This window comes from Xyrauchen texanus, chromosome 26 (genome assembly GCF_025860055.1).
Source record: "Xyrauchen texanus isolate HMW12.3.18 chromosome 26, RBS_HiC_50CHRs, whole genome shotgun sequence".
Lineage (NCBI taxonomy): Eukaryota > Metazoa > Chordata > Actinopteri > Cypriniformes > Catostomidae > Xyrauchen > Xyrauchen texanus.
In genome coordinates this window covers 9,746,268-9,763,455 of record NC_068301.1, presented here as the reverse complement: position 1 = coordinate 9,763,455, position 17,188 = coordinate 9,746,268, and the positions used below count along the sequence as shown (strand labels likewise).

Below are 17,188 nucleotides of genomic sequence, written 5' to 3'. Positions count from 1 at the left end.
TGAATTATTATTAATTCACTTATTGGAGTGATATTATTCTCATGGCTTATTGAAAATAATATCACATATATTTAGGTACAGCTTTGAAGCTAAATCTTTTAGAAACAGGGATGAGATTATTTAACAAAATATACCACAGTCATTCATCTTTATGCGTTTAAGAGTTAATTGTGCTGCCGGGCAGTGAGGCATAATAATGCAGAAAAATATTATCATTCAACTTTTATCCTACTAAGAGTGGCTTAATGGATAAATGTATAGGATATTAATGAATTAATTAAAATATTTATTTGGGATGCCAACTACAAGAACAGTTTATATCAATAACTGAATGATGCTTAGTTTTGCTAAGATGATGCCACTGCTTTGTTGACTTAATAAAACAAGGCAAAGCTTGGTCTTAAACTTGTTGACTTAATAACAGAAACTGCAGATGAAAGGTATTGTGCCTAGAAAATACTTTTTCTATCTGAGATTGAAAGCAAAACTGTTCAATGCTTTATGACGCTTCACTGCAAAAATGCACTGAATTATCAATCATTCAATAGCCTTAAAATACTGTAAAATAATCCACATCAAATCAAATAATCTCCTGTGAAATTACTCTGATCTCTAAGCAAAATACTATATTTCCTAAGCAATGTAGTAAATACTTCATATTTATCACATTTTTAGACCTTCTGTTCACATTACTCTTTGGAAAATGGTTCCATCTTTAGTTTTACAGCTTCTGTAAGGCTGCCACCAGGATGTCTACACACAAAAGTCACCATTTCCGGTAAAAGTCATAGAACTCTGTGAGAACCAACATCATAAAACTCACATCTGAGCATCTCCACCTAAGACAACACTCCCAACTATTTAAGGACTATAAAATGCAAATCTAACAACTGCTCTCTCCCTCACCTCAGGTCACTTTAAGGACACCAAAAATGAAGTTATGACTTATACTGTTCTGTAATGTAAATGGTTTTCTGATCATACATGTTTGGTATAATTCAAGAGGTCTCAGTGCAACTGGTGAAACAATATCATTCCCTTTCAACAAAGTCAAATCACAAGTAAGAAATTAGTAAAATACTGTATTCTATCAAGGGCATGACCCCTCACAGAGACCAGATGCTGTATGCAGATTAGGTGCATTCTTTGTAAACATTAAAGGACCTACTCAATCACAAGTTTCAAAGGTTTACCTTCAAACCCCTAAATTGTAAACCAAATCCTGAAATAACAATCGAATCGTTTGGTACTTAAGGATGGCAGAGGACCTCGGGTATTCCACACAATTGCTGTGTAGTTTTTTCTATCAGGGTCTCTGTAACCAGAAGACCCATACAGAAAACATTGTGTGTCATTTCCACTCTACCAGGTATACAATTTGAATTTCTTATGTTTGTTAAATGTTTGAATGGAACGCAACTTTAACTATATTATTATGCTTGGTTCACTGATAGCTTTGAGTTTGATTTATTATTTTAATTATATTGCTTGAATGTATTACTATTACCTGGTCAAATAAATTGTTATTACGATTCATTCTGAAGGACTGTTTACTAGTATATTTCTTATTAACTACAAATCTATGGTCAGAGTTGGCTTAAATAAGCTACTTCAGAAGTAACCCATTAGTTAAGTATTTACTAAAAGGCTAAACGGCAAACCGAGAATCTATAATATAACTTAGCCAAGTAGAATTAAACAGGAATACTAAGAGTAGGACCGAGAATGTGTGAGTCAAGAATCTATACTTATAAAGCCAAATAAGACTTAACAGATACAACCTAGAATCTAAATGACTTAGTCTAAAAATTACTAACATCTGAAACTGATGAATCTGTAGTTAAAGGACCTGCATCCGGCCAGCACAGGACCCGAATAACATTGAAATAACATATGCAGTCTAGAAGAGAGAATTACTAAAAATAATAAGATACAAAACTTAAATTCAGAGCATAGATACATCAGCAAGATTTTTAATCATTTGAGTCAGATGAAATATAGAAAATAATAAATTATAAGATTAATAAAACATAGAACTCAAATCAAATAATCAAAGTATTATTTAATGTGCATGATAAGACAGAACACGCAGGAGACCTTCAGCCACGCAATTGGATGCCGCCATTGGACCAATAGGTGGACCCTACACAGCTAGACTGGAACTGTTAGTTTATTTTTTTCATTGTGAGGTCATTATCACTTGTGGTATCACTGTTGCATAATTATGTTAAGAAAACAATGGAAAAATATGGTGTGTGTGTGTGTGTGTGTTTATCCAGTGACCTAAAAATGCAAGTGCAAAATACGTGACTTCTATTCTGTGCTAAAAATGCAATTCATTTCCTCTTTAGACTTTAGGCTCACAAGCACAATACATTGCAAAATAGTTTAAAGCTACTACCTTTACTCAATATATATATTAAAAAAAAAATATATATATAATCAAAAATATATCAAAATATATACAAAATATATAAAATAAAATCTTGGTATTATACCGTATTTTGATGCAGTCATGGTAAAACTTACACATTAAATTAAAGATTATTTATATTATAGATGCATTAACATGCCAATGCAACATGTCTAACAATAAACAATATTTACTGTTAATGACATGGAATACACTTTTTAATGTTGTTTATTTATTAGAGAAGTGAATATCCACTGATTTAACTCATCCATCCAAAACAAGACAATATAAGCAAGACATCAGCTTAATATCTAGGGCATTCTCATATATGTGAGTCATTTATTCAATATTAATAAGTGTGTGCTCATTTGAAAAATTAGATTTGTTTTAAAAAGTATTTACTGTATAAAGGCAATATTTACTCACTCTCTAGTTCACCCTCATTGGCAATTTTGGAGGGACAATACTGACAGTGACTGTTTTTCCCACCAATGTATAAAAAAAAATAGTTCAAATTGTTTTATAATTTGAAACAGCACACTACAGGACATGATAGTCGATAAGAGACATTTCATGACAATCTCTTCTGAAAACTCTGAAGGAAATTATAGCAGCATCAGATAATGATATGCAGAGTAAGCTGATGTAACTGACAAGAACACATGACAACTTATAGTACATTCACTCAAACCTCTACTAAACTTTAGTCATTTAGTCAGATGCACTATGAACTGTGCCTGTATTCTTTGGAATGGAACTAGAACTTTCTTCCGCAGTGCCTTCCTGGGACTGGCCTGCCTCTATTAGTGCTCTTTGACAAATCCCTGACAGGCTTTGGTTGCAGCGACACCTCTTATCCAGTCCCATGCAAAAATACAGCACTGGATTCACACAGCTGTTGAAATAGGCTAATACTGATGCCATATTATAGCCCATTTTAACTGCCTGGCTGTCCTTATTCAACAACTTGACGAGACCAAGGCAATGGTAGGGAGCCCAGCACAGGAAAAATGCACAGACCAACAAGGCAAGGATCCGAAGAGGCCTTGATTTGCCAGAGAACTGTGTTCTTCGTATCCCAATAGCAGCCAGTATGTAGCAGCAAAGAATGACCAGGAAGGGCAATAGGAATCCAAATATAAAGCGTGTGCAGTAGTAGATGTACTTTGGTGAATTGAAAACCTCTGCAGCTCCATCCACCTGCAAATTTAGACAAATTAAATTACACATTTCCACAGTCATTCTTTATTCATGTACAGTGGGCTCCAATAGTACTGGCACCCCTGACTGGCAATGCACAAACAATACTTTAAAAAATATAAACAATAAATTTAAGAGATCAACTGAAAATTCCAACATGTGAAAAATACTGCACTTTATTAATGTTTCAGTACCAACCAAAATAATTTATTGATTTAATTAAAAATCAATGTCCTCCAAATCAAGGTTTCACAATTAATGGCACCCTTAAAGATGATTGTAAATAACATATACCAAAATTAAACTGTTACTGTCTGTTCTAACATGTTGTGATCACTGCTCTTGTCCTTGTTTTTCTGTATATAGTGTATAGTGTATTGGTATGTATTTATTAATTTCTGTGTGTAACATCAACCTGCCAGAGGGTCTGCAGATGGAAATTAGCCTAAGGCTATAATCTGACATATTTACATTTGTGAAAATGTTCATTAATATGTATTGTCCCTTTTAAGAAATTAAATTAAATAAACCAGGAATAAAATTCCACTTATTTAAGTTTATCTAAGTCTTAAGGAACAATATTGAGCCATTACATCACCTCCTGTTTCACTAGGGTATACAAATGAGGTAAAATGCATTCAATATCCCTTTGCCATTCAACACCATGAAGAAAACAATAGACCTGGCAGTTCAAAAGAGACAGATGGTCGTAGACCTTCATAAATCTGGTAATGGCTACCAGAAGATTCACAAGCGATTGAATATACCACTGAGCAATAATTAAAAAATTCAAAAGATATGGAACAGTTGAAAACCTCATCGGTAGAGGACGCAAATGCATTTTGTCCCCCAGTATAGGGAGGAGGATGGTGAGAGAAGCAACAAAATCACTGAGAAAGAATTGCAGGCCTTGGTGGCATCTTGGGGTCACCATGTTTAAAAAAGCACCATCAGACACCACCTCCACAACCACAGGCTCTTACAAAGGGTTGCCAGAAGAAAGCCCTTTCTGGCCCCAAGACACAGACACAAGCACTTGGAGATTGCCAAACATCATTTAAATTATGACTGGAAGAAAGTGCTGTGGTCAGATGAGACCAAAAATGTAGCATTTTGGTCAGATACATCATCGGCATGTTTGCCGTCGAAACAGAGATGCATACAAGGAGAGGCACCTCATACCCACGATGAAATATGATGGTGGGTCTGTGATGCTTTAGGGCTGTTTTAATTTCAGAGGCCTAGGAGAATTGGTTAAGATTGATGGCATATTTAATTCCACTATGTATCAGGCAATTTTGGCTGATAATCTGGTTGATTCTGTCAGAAGGTTGGGACTTGGCCATAGGTGGACCTTCCAAAAGACAATGACCCAAAACATACCTCAAGATCCACACAGAAATGGTTAAGTGACAACAAAATCAATGTTCTGCCATGGCCATCTCAGTCACCAGATGAGCCCAAACCTGTGGGCTGAGTTGAAGAGGGCAGTTAATAAGCGCAAACCCAAGAATGTGAAGGATCTTGAAAGGTTCTACATAGAGGAATGGTCCAAAATTATTCCAAATGTGTTACTTAACCTTGTCAAACATTACAGGAAAAGACTGCTGTTATTCTTGCCAGAGGTGGTTGCACAAAGAACTAAATGAGGAGTGCCAATAATTATGAAACCTTGATTTGGAGGACATTGATTTTTAATACATTCAATAAATTATTTTGGTTGGTTCCATTGAAACATTAATAAAGTGCAGTATTTCTGACAAGCAGGTATTGAGTTTATCTCTATAATATTATACTGTTTATATTTTAAAGTATTATTTGTGCATTGCCAGTCAGGGGTGCCAGTAAACATTTGACATTTGTAAAGCTGCTCTGACCTTCAGCGAGCAGTGGCTCAAGTTGTTCTTGCCAGGAAAAACTTGTCGGTACATAAAGTATGGTGAACTGAGGATGAACGCCACAATCCAAACCCCAAAACTGACCAGACGGGCAGCACGTAATGTCCGTCTTTCCTTGGTGAAAACTGGTTGCCACACACAGAGCATTCGATCCACACTGATGACACCCAGAAGAAAGACACTGCAGAACATGTTGGCATACTTAAAGAAGCCATTGAACTTGCAGAGAAACACTCCAAAAGGCCAGTGGTCAAAGAAGATTATTTTGGTGAGTGACATGATTCGTGTCATGCAGAAGATCAGGTCAGCCACAGCGAGGTTGACCAACCATACATTGTTGACACTGGGCTTCATACGGAAGCTAGCCACCCAGATGACCAAAGAGTTTCCTGTGGTGCCAAGAAGAACGATGATGGTGTAGAAGCAAATGTCCACTGTAGTTAAGATTTGGGAGTTGGAGTGCAGAAGAGTTGTATTGGAGCCCATTCTACAAGCAAGACAGATAAATCTTTAAAATATGCGCTGGTCCACGGAAGCAGTTTGTACTTCATAAGTTTAGACCAACTCACTCTTGTTCAGAGTCTTTATCAAAATGGTACACTAAACAGAAGCTTGAAGCATAGTTAAATGTACTGTATATACTGTACAATGCTGCTTAGATATAAAAGTATGTTTGCATAAATTCTTAAAACAACAAACTTTAGAGATTTTTTTTTAATCTCAGTTATATTACACTTGTGCAACTTTTCCCTGATAATTCTCTCGAAAAAGCTCAATTGAATAAAATATTTATAAAAATTAATTTAACAAATTAATATTTACTAAGAAAAGCCCCCAAATAAAGATGATTTAGTATATAATAATTCAAATAATCAGAAATATTTCCTATAATATAAGGTTGTGCTGCCTCCTCTTGTTGGTTTGATGAGGCATGTGTAGTCACGCTGATTGCCCCCTACTGCCACAGATTCGCAAAAACATCAAGGTGGTACATCAAGCTTGATTTGCTCTGATAGTAGGAACAAACTATTACAAAAACGATTACGTACGAGTTGGGTGGATCCTTTTTTTTTTTTTTTCATAAGTTTCTTAATTTTTTGACATTGTATATCTCAGGGTGTAAATAAGGTATCTAGGCTTTTGTTTTATTCCCAATCATGTCAATGTAATATGTTGTGTTGATACAAAAACGCAATCAAAATTTATAGCATTGGGAAAATAATTTATCCTAGTGTCCAAAAGCCTCTCCAAACAAATAAAACAATAATTGTACATAAGAGCTAATTACATAAAAATTCACAAAAAATAAATAGATTTTTTTTATTAAGTGAAAATGTGCTGTTTATGTATGTCATATACTTAGCTATTACTATATTAGTCTGGTTGTATTCTGCTCTTTGAGATCTTTCCAATGACATATGACAAATGGCTATTTTATCAGTTTTTTACAGATTACAATAAAATGAAATCATGAATAAATTATCAAAATGGAACACTTCTGATTTGTTTGCAATTTTCAAACCACTTGTTCAGTTTTGGCCAAAATGCCTACAAACATTGTAAAGTACAGTTTCTAAACTTTAAAATTATACCTATTTTGTGTTGGTCAAGACTGTCGTAATTAGTATTTAATAACCTTGAATTTCACAGATCATGAATGGTGAATGGTCTCTACTTAAATAGCAATTGTTTTAACCTTTTCAAAGCATTTTACACTGTGACTCATTCACCCACCCACACCCACACACACCCACACACACACACACCAATGACGGCAGAGCTGCCATGTAAGGCGCTAATCTGCCATTGAGAGCAACTTGGGGTTCAGTGTCTTGCCCAAGGACACTTCAGCATGTGGAGTCCTGTGGGCTGGGAATGAGCCACCTCAGCCATAGCCCGCATCTTGATCTGTAGGCTACCCACATGTTCATACAGTTTAATAAGCTCTCTGTTCACAGTTATCATGTTTAATGTGTGGTTGCAAAGCTAGTATTGTTAGCTACAGCATACAGTTAGATGAACATAATGCAAGTTGTCTGGCAACCTTGAAGGTCCAGGTAATAAAACTGATAGAGTTGACTTAGAAGCAATATTAATAATCCCAACAATTTGAGAAAACATTTTATATTGCAAGGCCTAGAGTGACTGTAAAAACAATGATGTTCTAAAGCAGAACTGAATTATAAATAATCTGCTGATGAATTGATGTGGGTGTTCTTACCTGTGCGCAGTTTCAATGAGTGTTTCTCACGTATTAGTTTTGTGGAGAATTCTACTGCTTCGTCCTTCATGAATGTGTCCTGCTGAGAATGTGTAGATAAATATACAAGTGACCCATTACATGAAATTCATTGCAGTTGGTATCATTTTACTGTTTCACCTTTTGTCTAGTTATTCAGAAATTTCTTCTTAGGCAACAAGTGGAGACAGGCAGGAAGGAGGAGGAGACAACCACAAGCAAGTAAACACAAAAGTATGTGAAACTATTGCACACATGCATTTCTGAGTGCCTAGGTGGTCAAGGCTGGTTAGTGCTAGTTTGGTTCTGGTCTAGCTGGTGGACCAGCATAGCATATATATATATATATATATATATATATATATATATATAAAGTGATATATTGGTCTAATATTGGTATTATAAGTTAAAACATACCTTGATTATCCTCAACTTTTGGGAGAATGTTCTGTTTAATGATAAGTCAAAAGTGTAAATGTTTGGATGACAGGTGTCCTGTTACAGCTTGTGTAAATCATACCTACAGTCAAGCATGATGGTGGTGTGATGGTGATTTGCTGCTTCAGGACCAGAGCAACTTGTACTCATTGAGGGAAACATTAATTCTGCTCTCTACCAGAAAATCGTAAAGGAGAACATCCTGTTATCAGTCTGTGAGTTGAAGCTCAAATGCAACTGGATTATGCAGCAAGACAATGATCCAAAGCATAGGACTAATTCTGAATGGCTCTGGTTGTGGAGTGGCCTAGTCAAAGTCCTGACTTGAACCCGATTGAGATGCTGTGGCAGGACCTTAAACCGAAGTTCATGCTCAAAAACCCTCCAATGTGGCTGAACTAAAGCATTTCAGCAAATAAGAGTGCACACAATTCTACCACAGCGTTGTGAAAAACTGATCTCCAGTTATCGGAAGCAGTTGTTGCTGCTAAATGTGGCACAACCAGCAATTACGGTTAAGGGGGCAGCTCGTCTTTCACATGGGTGACACAGGTTTTGGATAACTTTTTTGCTGCAATAAAAATATATATATATATATACACTTGAAAACCTTTGATTTATGTTATATTGTGTGTGAAGATTTAAACCAATTTGTGAAAAATAGAAGAAATCAGGAGGGGTCAAATACATATTCACAGCACTGTGTGTAATAAATATATATAAACATAATCTGTATTTTAGATTAAGTTGTGACATTTCTCTGAAAAAAAATAAAAATAATAATTTGTTTGTAGGTGTTGAACAATATACTTCTGCCATTTCTACACTTTTGTCATCAATCTTTATTTTCCACACCTTTTGTTGTTTCGGGAAACCTTCCTTGGTCTAGGGGGTATTGGAAGGTAGGTAAAAAAAAATTCGGAAAGAGTGCAAGAGTAATCCCCTCTCCAGGTCCCAGAGCAACCACAAATTACAAGAATGTGATATAGGAAATATATAATAATTTATTAAAGAAACAGTGGGACAAACAGACAAACATCAGGAGTGGAACCAGCCAAAATAACAAACAAAAGACATTCTTAGGAAGACTTAGAAAATAGCTTACTTATCAATGAGACAAGAAAACACCCACTTCCCAACTCCCTTGCTATAAATAAACAGAAGAAAGCAGAATCTTTCAAAGTAAATGGCATCCACAACCCTACTGAAGAATCCCACAACATAAACGGGTTACAAAAGTAAAGCTGGTGTAATAACTAGTGTAGGGGGGGGAAAAAACACATACAACTGTTAAGAATTTCAACACAAGTATAAACAGTACAAAAACAAATCAGTTTAACACAACCTGCTCAACCGCTGCAGCAGGAAAAAACATTCTTTGTGCATCTCTCTATAAGGTGAACAGAGTTGTGGGCCTCTTGTACTCTCCATTCCTGGGCTGAGCCAATCATAGGTAATGATCAGCAGGTGGCTCTCATTATCCTGCTTAATGGGCAGCAAAAGTGACAAGGAAAGTGCAGGGAGATACAACACACACAAACCACATTTAAATATCACCATCTCAATAATAAAATAATAATATACATCCCTCAGGAGGTAACACTTGTTTATTGTGGTCAACATTTCTCAATCCAGTGGTGAGCAGGTCACATGGCCCAACTGCCTCTTTTTTTTTTACCAACAACATTCAGAGCTTAAATATTGCACAAGTAGGTCTACATAGATAAAAACCAGCCTTAACATATTCCATTTTGTGTTGAAGAGGGGAAATCTTCCAAAATTAACAGCTTTAAACTAAATGAGTAGGAGTTTCTGATAGATTGTTTGACATTAACTACCTTAAGAACTTTGTTGAAATACTAAACTTCTGAAGTACTTATGATTTAAATTGCATTGTTTTAATACTATCTTCTCTTTTGAATACATGAATGGAAATTTAATTCATTTAGCAACTTGTGATATTAATATATTTCTTTCAAGAATTTGCTTACCCTTACTTAATCAAATTTGAGAACTTAATTTGAACTGAATTGATTATTTTGTTTATTTCATTCAGATTAATCAGCTTCATTCTGCCAAACATAATTTAGTTGAATTCAGACAAATCAAAGTACTATAGTAGTTTTAACTAAATTAGTTAATGTTCAATTTAATTGATAGCAGTTGCTTATATACTGTAGCTTTTTAATGTTTTTTAGTTCAACACTGTGTAAATGTATAGTGGTTCACATGATAAAAAGGAGGAAGCATTTTTCCGTCCTGCATTTCAGCATGGACTTCGACTACAAAAAGATTAAAGGCTTTCTATCTTTTCTTGAACACCACTGAACGTCTTTTGAATTTTCATAATGATCATTTCCATGATGTTTTTAAGATGCTGTGCTTCCTCTTTACAGTACACACAAAATGTTTTATTTAGCCTTAAATATCTTTGATATTACAACATTTATACAGTTTAAACACAAAACCATGTTTAATGGAAATATGATGTTTTTACTGTGTTGTATTGTGTTTTACAGTTTAGTTAGTATAGATTATTCACAGAGTAGAATTATTACCATTTATATTACAAGAGATTGTTTGCAGGTAGATCTATTAATTAAAATGTTGATTGCTTGTTTTTCAGAATGACAATAGAAATCTATTATTTATATGATAACCTTCTCTTCACTTTCCCAAACTAAATATCTGACACTGATTTTCACTGAATTATTAAAAAAATAAAATTGTTTTCTCACATATCAACAAGATAATGAAACAGTGTTAGTACAAGATCACAGTGTTGATTTTGGTTGAATGTTCGTGATGCTCGCTGATGTACTTGTGGATAAAGTGACATTTCCGTTTTCAATGTGTTATTTGAAGCCTTTCACTGGTTTGCTGTTAGGTACATCTGAACTTCTCAGTCGTGGGATAGTGATATGATATATAGATTTTAGTATCTAATATTAAAAGTTAATATGTATTTAATGGTGAACTCAGTTGAAAGACAATTAACTGTCAATCTACTTTTTTGTAGGCTGTAGGCTTTCTCAATGAATGATTACATAGTAGGGGTATGATTTCCATCTTTAATTTAACTGCAGTCACTTAGCCTGTTTTTATAATAAAAAATAATTTCGTTATTGGCGAAAATGTACATTTCCTTGTTTTAGCGCCACCTTGTGGCTGATTTTCATAAAACTTGTACACAGCCTTATTCTGACACTGTCTACAAATATCTAAAATTTCGTAATAGTCAGCCATTCAGATTTTATGGTATTGGCTGCTTTTTTTTTTTTGTCTGACTGATATTGTAGGATATTTTAGCTTTTGGCTCTTACAAGATGCATGCCAATATTCAACTTCATTGATCATATGGTTGCTGAGTTATGAGCATTTGTTTAGTTGTAGCGCCCCCTATTGGCGACATTTTTCACGACTTTGCGTGCATCCTCAGTATGTCCTGTTGTCTATGTGTATCAAGTTTCTTAACGTTTGCCTTTTTGATTTGGTAGATATTGTAGCCTATGTATGTACAAAATGGATGAAAATTCCTTTAACTTTCTGTCAGGAGGTTTCATAGTAGACAAACCCCAATTTTTGTGCAATTCGGACATACGGCCTAGGAGGATTTTGAAAAAGTAGGTTTTTCGAATTATGCAAATTGGCGCAAATATTTTCATGAAGGAAATTAAATTGGAGATATACGTTTTGTTCGTGTTGAGCCAAGGAATCAATGATGTAAGACACTTGAGTGTGCCACAAACGATTTAGGAGTTATGGACCAAAATGTAAATATGACCACTGTAGTGCCACCTTGAATTTATTCCTTGATGTTTACAAGCAAAGTGTGACAACTGTTTCACAAATCACATGCCCAAATCCAAGCTCGTTAGCCAAAGCAGTGTGTGAGTCAGCTCAGGCTGAGGGGGTGGAATTTCTTCAGAATTTCTTCAGAATCCCTCAACACTGCAGGGAATAGGCATCTAAAGTCAGATTGTCAGATTCATCAGCCAATCAGATTGATTTATTTGTTCTTGGTGGGTGTGATCTTTAGGATATGTCCCAGTCTAGACCATCTAGCTGGCCTTGAGTGACATTTAGTGTTGTTTCAAATTCTGTCTTTCATGCGTGGACATGTTTTTAAAATGTAAATTGGTATTACTAGTTAGTTGCGACATAATGTATGATGCCCAAAGGCATAGGGTGTCTTATTCATTGTGAAACTGTGTTTTCTTAATGCGAAAAATCACACTGAAGGCCTAGACTTTAGACGCACAGCCCGCTACTGTAAGTTAGACGATCCCTTCTTGTCTTGGTTCTTGGTCTGTATAATCTTGAAAGTGGGACTAATACACTGCTTAATTGTGCTTCCTCCTCATGGTGAAATGTAGTTTTGCCTCAATAGATTAACCTCAATAATGTTTATTTTAAATTATATGGATTATTGTCATTGAAGACCGTAATTACTCATTTATATATTGTATTGACATGTGAAATAAAATAATTCAATGTTGTTAATTAAGGATACCATATCCTGAAACTTTTCACACATATTTTTCAAAGATACATTAACATTTCATTATGTTCTCTTCTTGTACTGTTATTTGACTTCATGTTTGGGCTACCTGAATGCAAATAGGTTGCTAGATGAATGGATTGCTGTTATCAAAATGTTTTCTTCTACGTCTTTTAAACATTGTCTCATTATCAAAAAACAAACAAAGAAAACTATATATACTGGTATATTCACTCACTGAGCACTTTATTTGGAACACCTATACACCTACTTTTTCATACGATTTATCTAATAAGCCAATCGGGTGGCAGCAGTGCAATGCATAAAATCACACGTAGGCCTATACGGCTCAGGAGAATGGGATTTTTTTATTTTTTATCTCAGTCAATTTGACTGTGGCATAATTTTTGGTGCAAGATGGGCTGGTTTGTATTTCTGGTACTGCTGATCTCCTAGGATTTACATGCAAAACAGTCTCTGAAGTTGACACAGAATGGTGCCAAAAACAAAAAGCATCCAATGAGCAGCAGTTCTAAAGATGGAAACGCCTGGCTGATTAGAGAGGATGGAGAATGGTTAGACTGGTTCGAGCTGGCAGAAAGGCTATGCTACCTCAGATAACCACTCTGTACAACTATAGTGAGCAGAATAGCATCTCCGAATGCACAACAGGTCGAACCTTGGGCTACAACAGCATGTCAAGCGCTTTATATGGACACAGTGTTCCTAATAATGTGCTAATAGTGTGTGCGTGTGAATGTGTGTATACACACACACACACACACGTGTATACAGTTTTTGTGAACAATTGTATTTGAGTAGTCAGTTCAATATAAATAAATAAATACAACATATTAGAATGTAGCCACCCCCACCACTCACCCACCAGCATAGGCGGAAATCCCCTATCTGAGGGTTGTCCCCCCCTAAAATATTATTAAAATATGTGTATTGTAAATAATATAATGATATATTCTTAAAATAATTGTTTAAGAAATAAAATAATACAAATGCAAACAGGGCAACAACAAAAAAACCTTTTAAACATTTTGAGTCCCCCCTCCCTTGCCTCACAGTGCTTTGGTCCACTGCCTCCGCCCCTTTTACCTCACCACCGACACACACACATTCCAGTGGCGGGAGAGAAGAAGTTTTGAGTAGTTGTGGAACTCCAGTAGTCAATGTTATTTTATTCACTTTAAACATCAGATGAAGTGATTATTTTCTCTTTAATATAGATGATGCTGAGTCATTAATAAATCATGTCAAAAAACAAATATATGATTGTGTACTTGTGTACCAATGTACTTTTTAGCAATTATAACGTTTAACGTTACCCTTGTTTAATACAGTCTATGCGTTTACCTAGCTTGTTTAATACAGTAGTATATCCCCACTCACACACACACCCATAGAGTGTACGCATACACTACGTGATGTAACGTTAGTCTTGTAGATTAGACTAGTCCGGGTGTGTATTTATATTTTAACGCTTTCACTGTGATTTAGTTGGTTTATATCATTTAATATCCATCCATCCATCCATCCATCCATCGTCAACCGCTTATCCTGTGTACAGGGTCGCGGGGGGCTGGAGCCTATCCCAGCTAACATTGGGCGAAAGGCGGGGGACACCCTGGACAGGTCGCCAGTATCATTTAATATAGTTAATCTAATATAATATCACATGACGAGTGCAGTTTTTCTCCAGATATCAGCATGATAACAAATGTGATTTTGATTTTATACAAGTTTAATAAACAAGAAGTTGATATTAAGTGATGTACATTTTAGACACCATATTGCCTGTTTTAGCTCCATGCTACACTAATAATAGTAGCAAGGCTTTCCTCGATGTACACGTATCCTTACAAGTACAATTTTGCCTGTATTATTGGTGTCCCCTTCAAAAATTGCTCTTGAGAATTGTTAAGTTTATTGTCCCCCCCAACTTTTTGATGAAATTTTCGCCCCTGCCCACCAGGTAGACTTATACTGTGTTTAAGAACTGAAAGACATTGCAGTGTAAAAATGTAAATATCTAATCAATAGATAAATATAAAATATACATAAAATACAGAATTAATACAGAAATCCAACGACTGACTAACATTTTCTTTGCAGCAGTGAAAACAGCTAAAAGTAAGTTTCTCTGTTGCGAAGACAATGCCAATCCAGAGAATGTAATTAGGAAGAACATTTCTGGAGTCAAAACCATATCCTTATCTAACAAGAATATGTCATGAGCAAGCTGAGACCAGAAAGGAAGACATTCCATTTAACCCATTGTGAACAATGAAATTCCTGATAAAAAAAATATTATTATGGAACAGAGTTGAATGACGATGCCAAATCAAATTTGGCTCTATCTTTCTGGTCACCGTTCTCCAAGTAGAAATAAAACGTGTTATAATAGGGCCAAATCAAAGTTTACATTGTCTAAGTGAGACACCGGCAAAAACCAAATGCTTTAAATTGTGAGGAGAAACAAGAGATTCTTCAATATCCCACCATGAATTCGACACTTTTGGTTTAAACCAGGTTGACAGTGCACGGAGAGTAAAGGAGTCAGCGTATAACTTCAAATTAGGGAAAGACCAACCCCCATCTTCTCTGCCACGCTGTAAAGTAGATAACTTAATTCTGGGATGTTTACCATTCCAGATATAATGAGATATTACTGAATTAAGTTTTTTCCAATAGCCAGCAGGTGGGGGTAAAGGAATCATAGAGAAATAAAAATTGACACGAGGAAAGATGTTACATTTAACAACAGATATTCTTGCATGGAAAGGAGTAGGAAGATGTGTCCAATTTGCAAGATCTGAGGTGACTTTAGCCAAGTTATTGTTTACATTTTTTGAAACTATATCCTGCGGAGAAGGATAGATATCTACCCCTATTTGAAAGAATGCACCACCGGAATAAAACCAGAAAACATCACAGATCCAACACAGAAATTGAGAGGAAGCAGATATGACATTGTCCAATTAAATTTATAATGGGGGGATTAGCATACAAGATTTTAATCATATTTATAAAGTTAGAGCTAAAACCTAGCACTGCCCACCAATAATTCTACTCCAAATGGTCGAACGACTTCATTGCATCTAAAGAGAGTATTGCAGAAGGAGAAGTCAATTGTTCTACTGAGTGAATTATGTGAAGCAGTCTTCACAGGTTATCTGAGTTAGAGCAAGATTTGATAAACCCTATTTGATCATGATGAACAAGTTTGGTCAAAATGCCTTCTAGATTTTGGCATGAATTTTAACATCTGTACCAATTAGAGAAAGTGGGCAATAACTAGAACATGATTCAGAGTCTTTATCTTTTTTTTAACAGAAGAGATATAATAGCCATGTTTATATTTTGCGGAAAGGATCCTTGATCAATTGAATATTGCATCATATCTAGCATAAGTGGACCCAACTTGGCCCAGAAGTTCAAATAGAACTCAACTGGTATGCCATCAAGACCTGGGGATTTCCCTTTGCTCATACCTCTGACCGATGTTTCTAATTCGACAAGCGATATACAGTGCATCCGGAAAGTATTCACAGCACTGTTCTAAATAATGTTGTCCTCCATGTCTGCCTGGCATGCCACGGCTGCTGATTTAGTTTTCTTCTTTATTATGATGATGGTGAAAGATAAGCAAGTTTACGACTGTGTGACATTTACAAACCAATGGCAAACGAAAAAAAAACTACCCCAGTTGTCAAAAAGCAGTAAAAGAAGGGCTACATAAGCAGAGCTTGGCTAATGTGCGTCTAGGCTCATGAAAGCGTTATGTGATCCTCAAAATGTGTATACAGTTGAAGTCAGAAGTTTACATACACGTAGGCTGTAGTCATTAAAACTAATTTTTAACCACTCCAACGTCTACTTTGTGCATGACACGAGTAATGTTTCCAACAATTGTTCAGAAACAGATTATTTCACATTTTAATTGACTAGATCACAATTCCAATGGGTCAGAAGTTTACATACAATTAAGTTAGCTGTGCATTTAAGCAAATCAGAAAATTACAGACAATGATGTCAAGCCTTTAGACAATTAGCCAATTACCTTCTGATAGGAGGTGTACTGAACTGGAGGTGTACCTGTGGATGTATTTTAAGGCCTACTTTCAAACTCTGTGCCTCATTGCTTGACATCATGGGAAAATCAAAAGAAATTAGCCATGACATCAGAAAACAAATGTGGACCTCCAAAAGTGTTATTCATCCTTGGGAGCAATTTCCAAATGCCTGAAGGTACCGCGTTCATCTGTACAAACAATAATAAGTATAAACCCCATGGGACCACACAGCCATCATACCGCTCAGGAAGGAGATGCATTCTGTCTCCTAGAGATGAACGTAATTTGGAGCGAAAAGTACAAATCAATCCCAGAACAACAGCAAAGGACCTTGTGAAGATACTGGAAGAAACAGGTAGACAAGTTTCTAAATCCACAGTAAAACGAGTCAACATAACCTGAAAGGCTGCTCAG

At 35.6% G+C, this 17,188-nt stretch overlaps 1 protein-coding gene across 1 annotated transcript; it reads right to left on the bottom strand.

Moving 5' to 3' along the window:
• Positions 1–2,074: 2,074 nt before the first annotated feature.
• On the bottom strand, positions 2,075–7,895 carry LOC127620229 (C3a anaphylatoxin chemotactic receptor-like). The gene is made up of 3 exons (XM_052093376.1): positions 7,733–7,895; positions 5,491–5,998; positions 2,075–3,613 (listed from the first exon to the last, which is right to left on the bottom strand). Exons 2-3 carry the CDS (start codon positions 5,995–5,997, stop codon positions 3,125–3,127), a joined length of 996 nt encoding a protein of 331 aa, XP_051949336.1. The 5' UTR covers position 5,998; positions 7,733–7,895; the 3' UTR covers positions 2,075–3,124.
• Between the last annotated feature and the right edge of the window lie 9,293 nt (positions 7,896–17,188).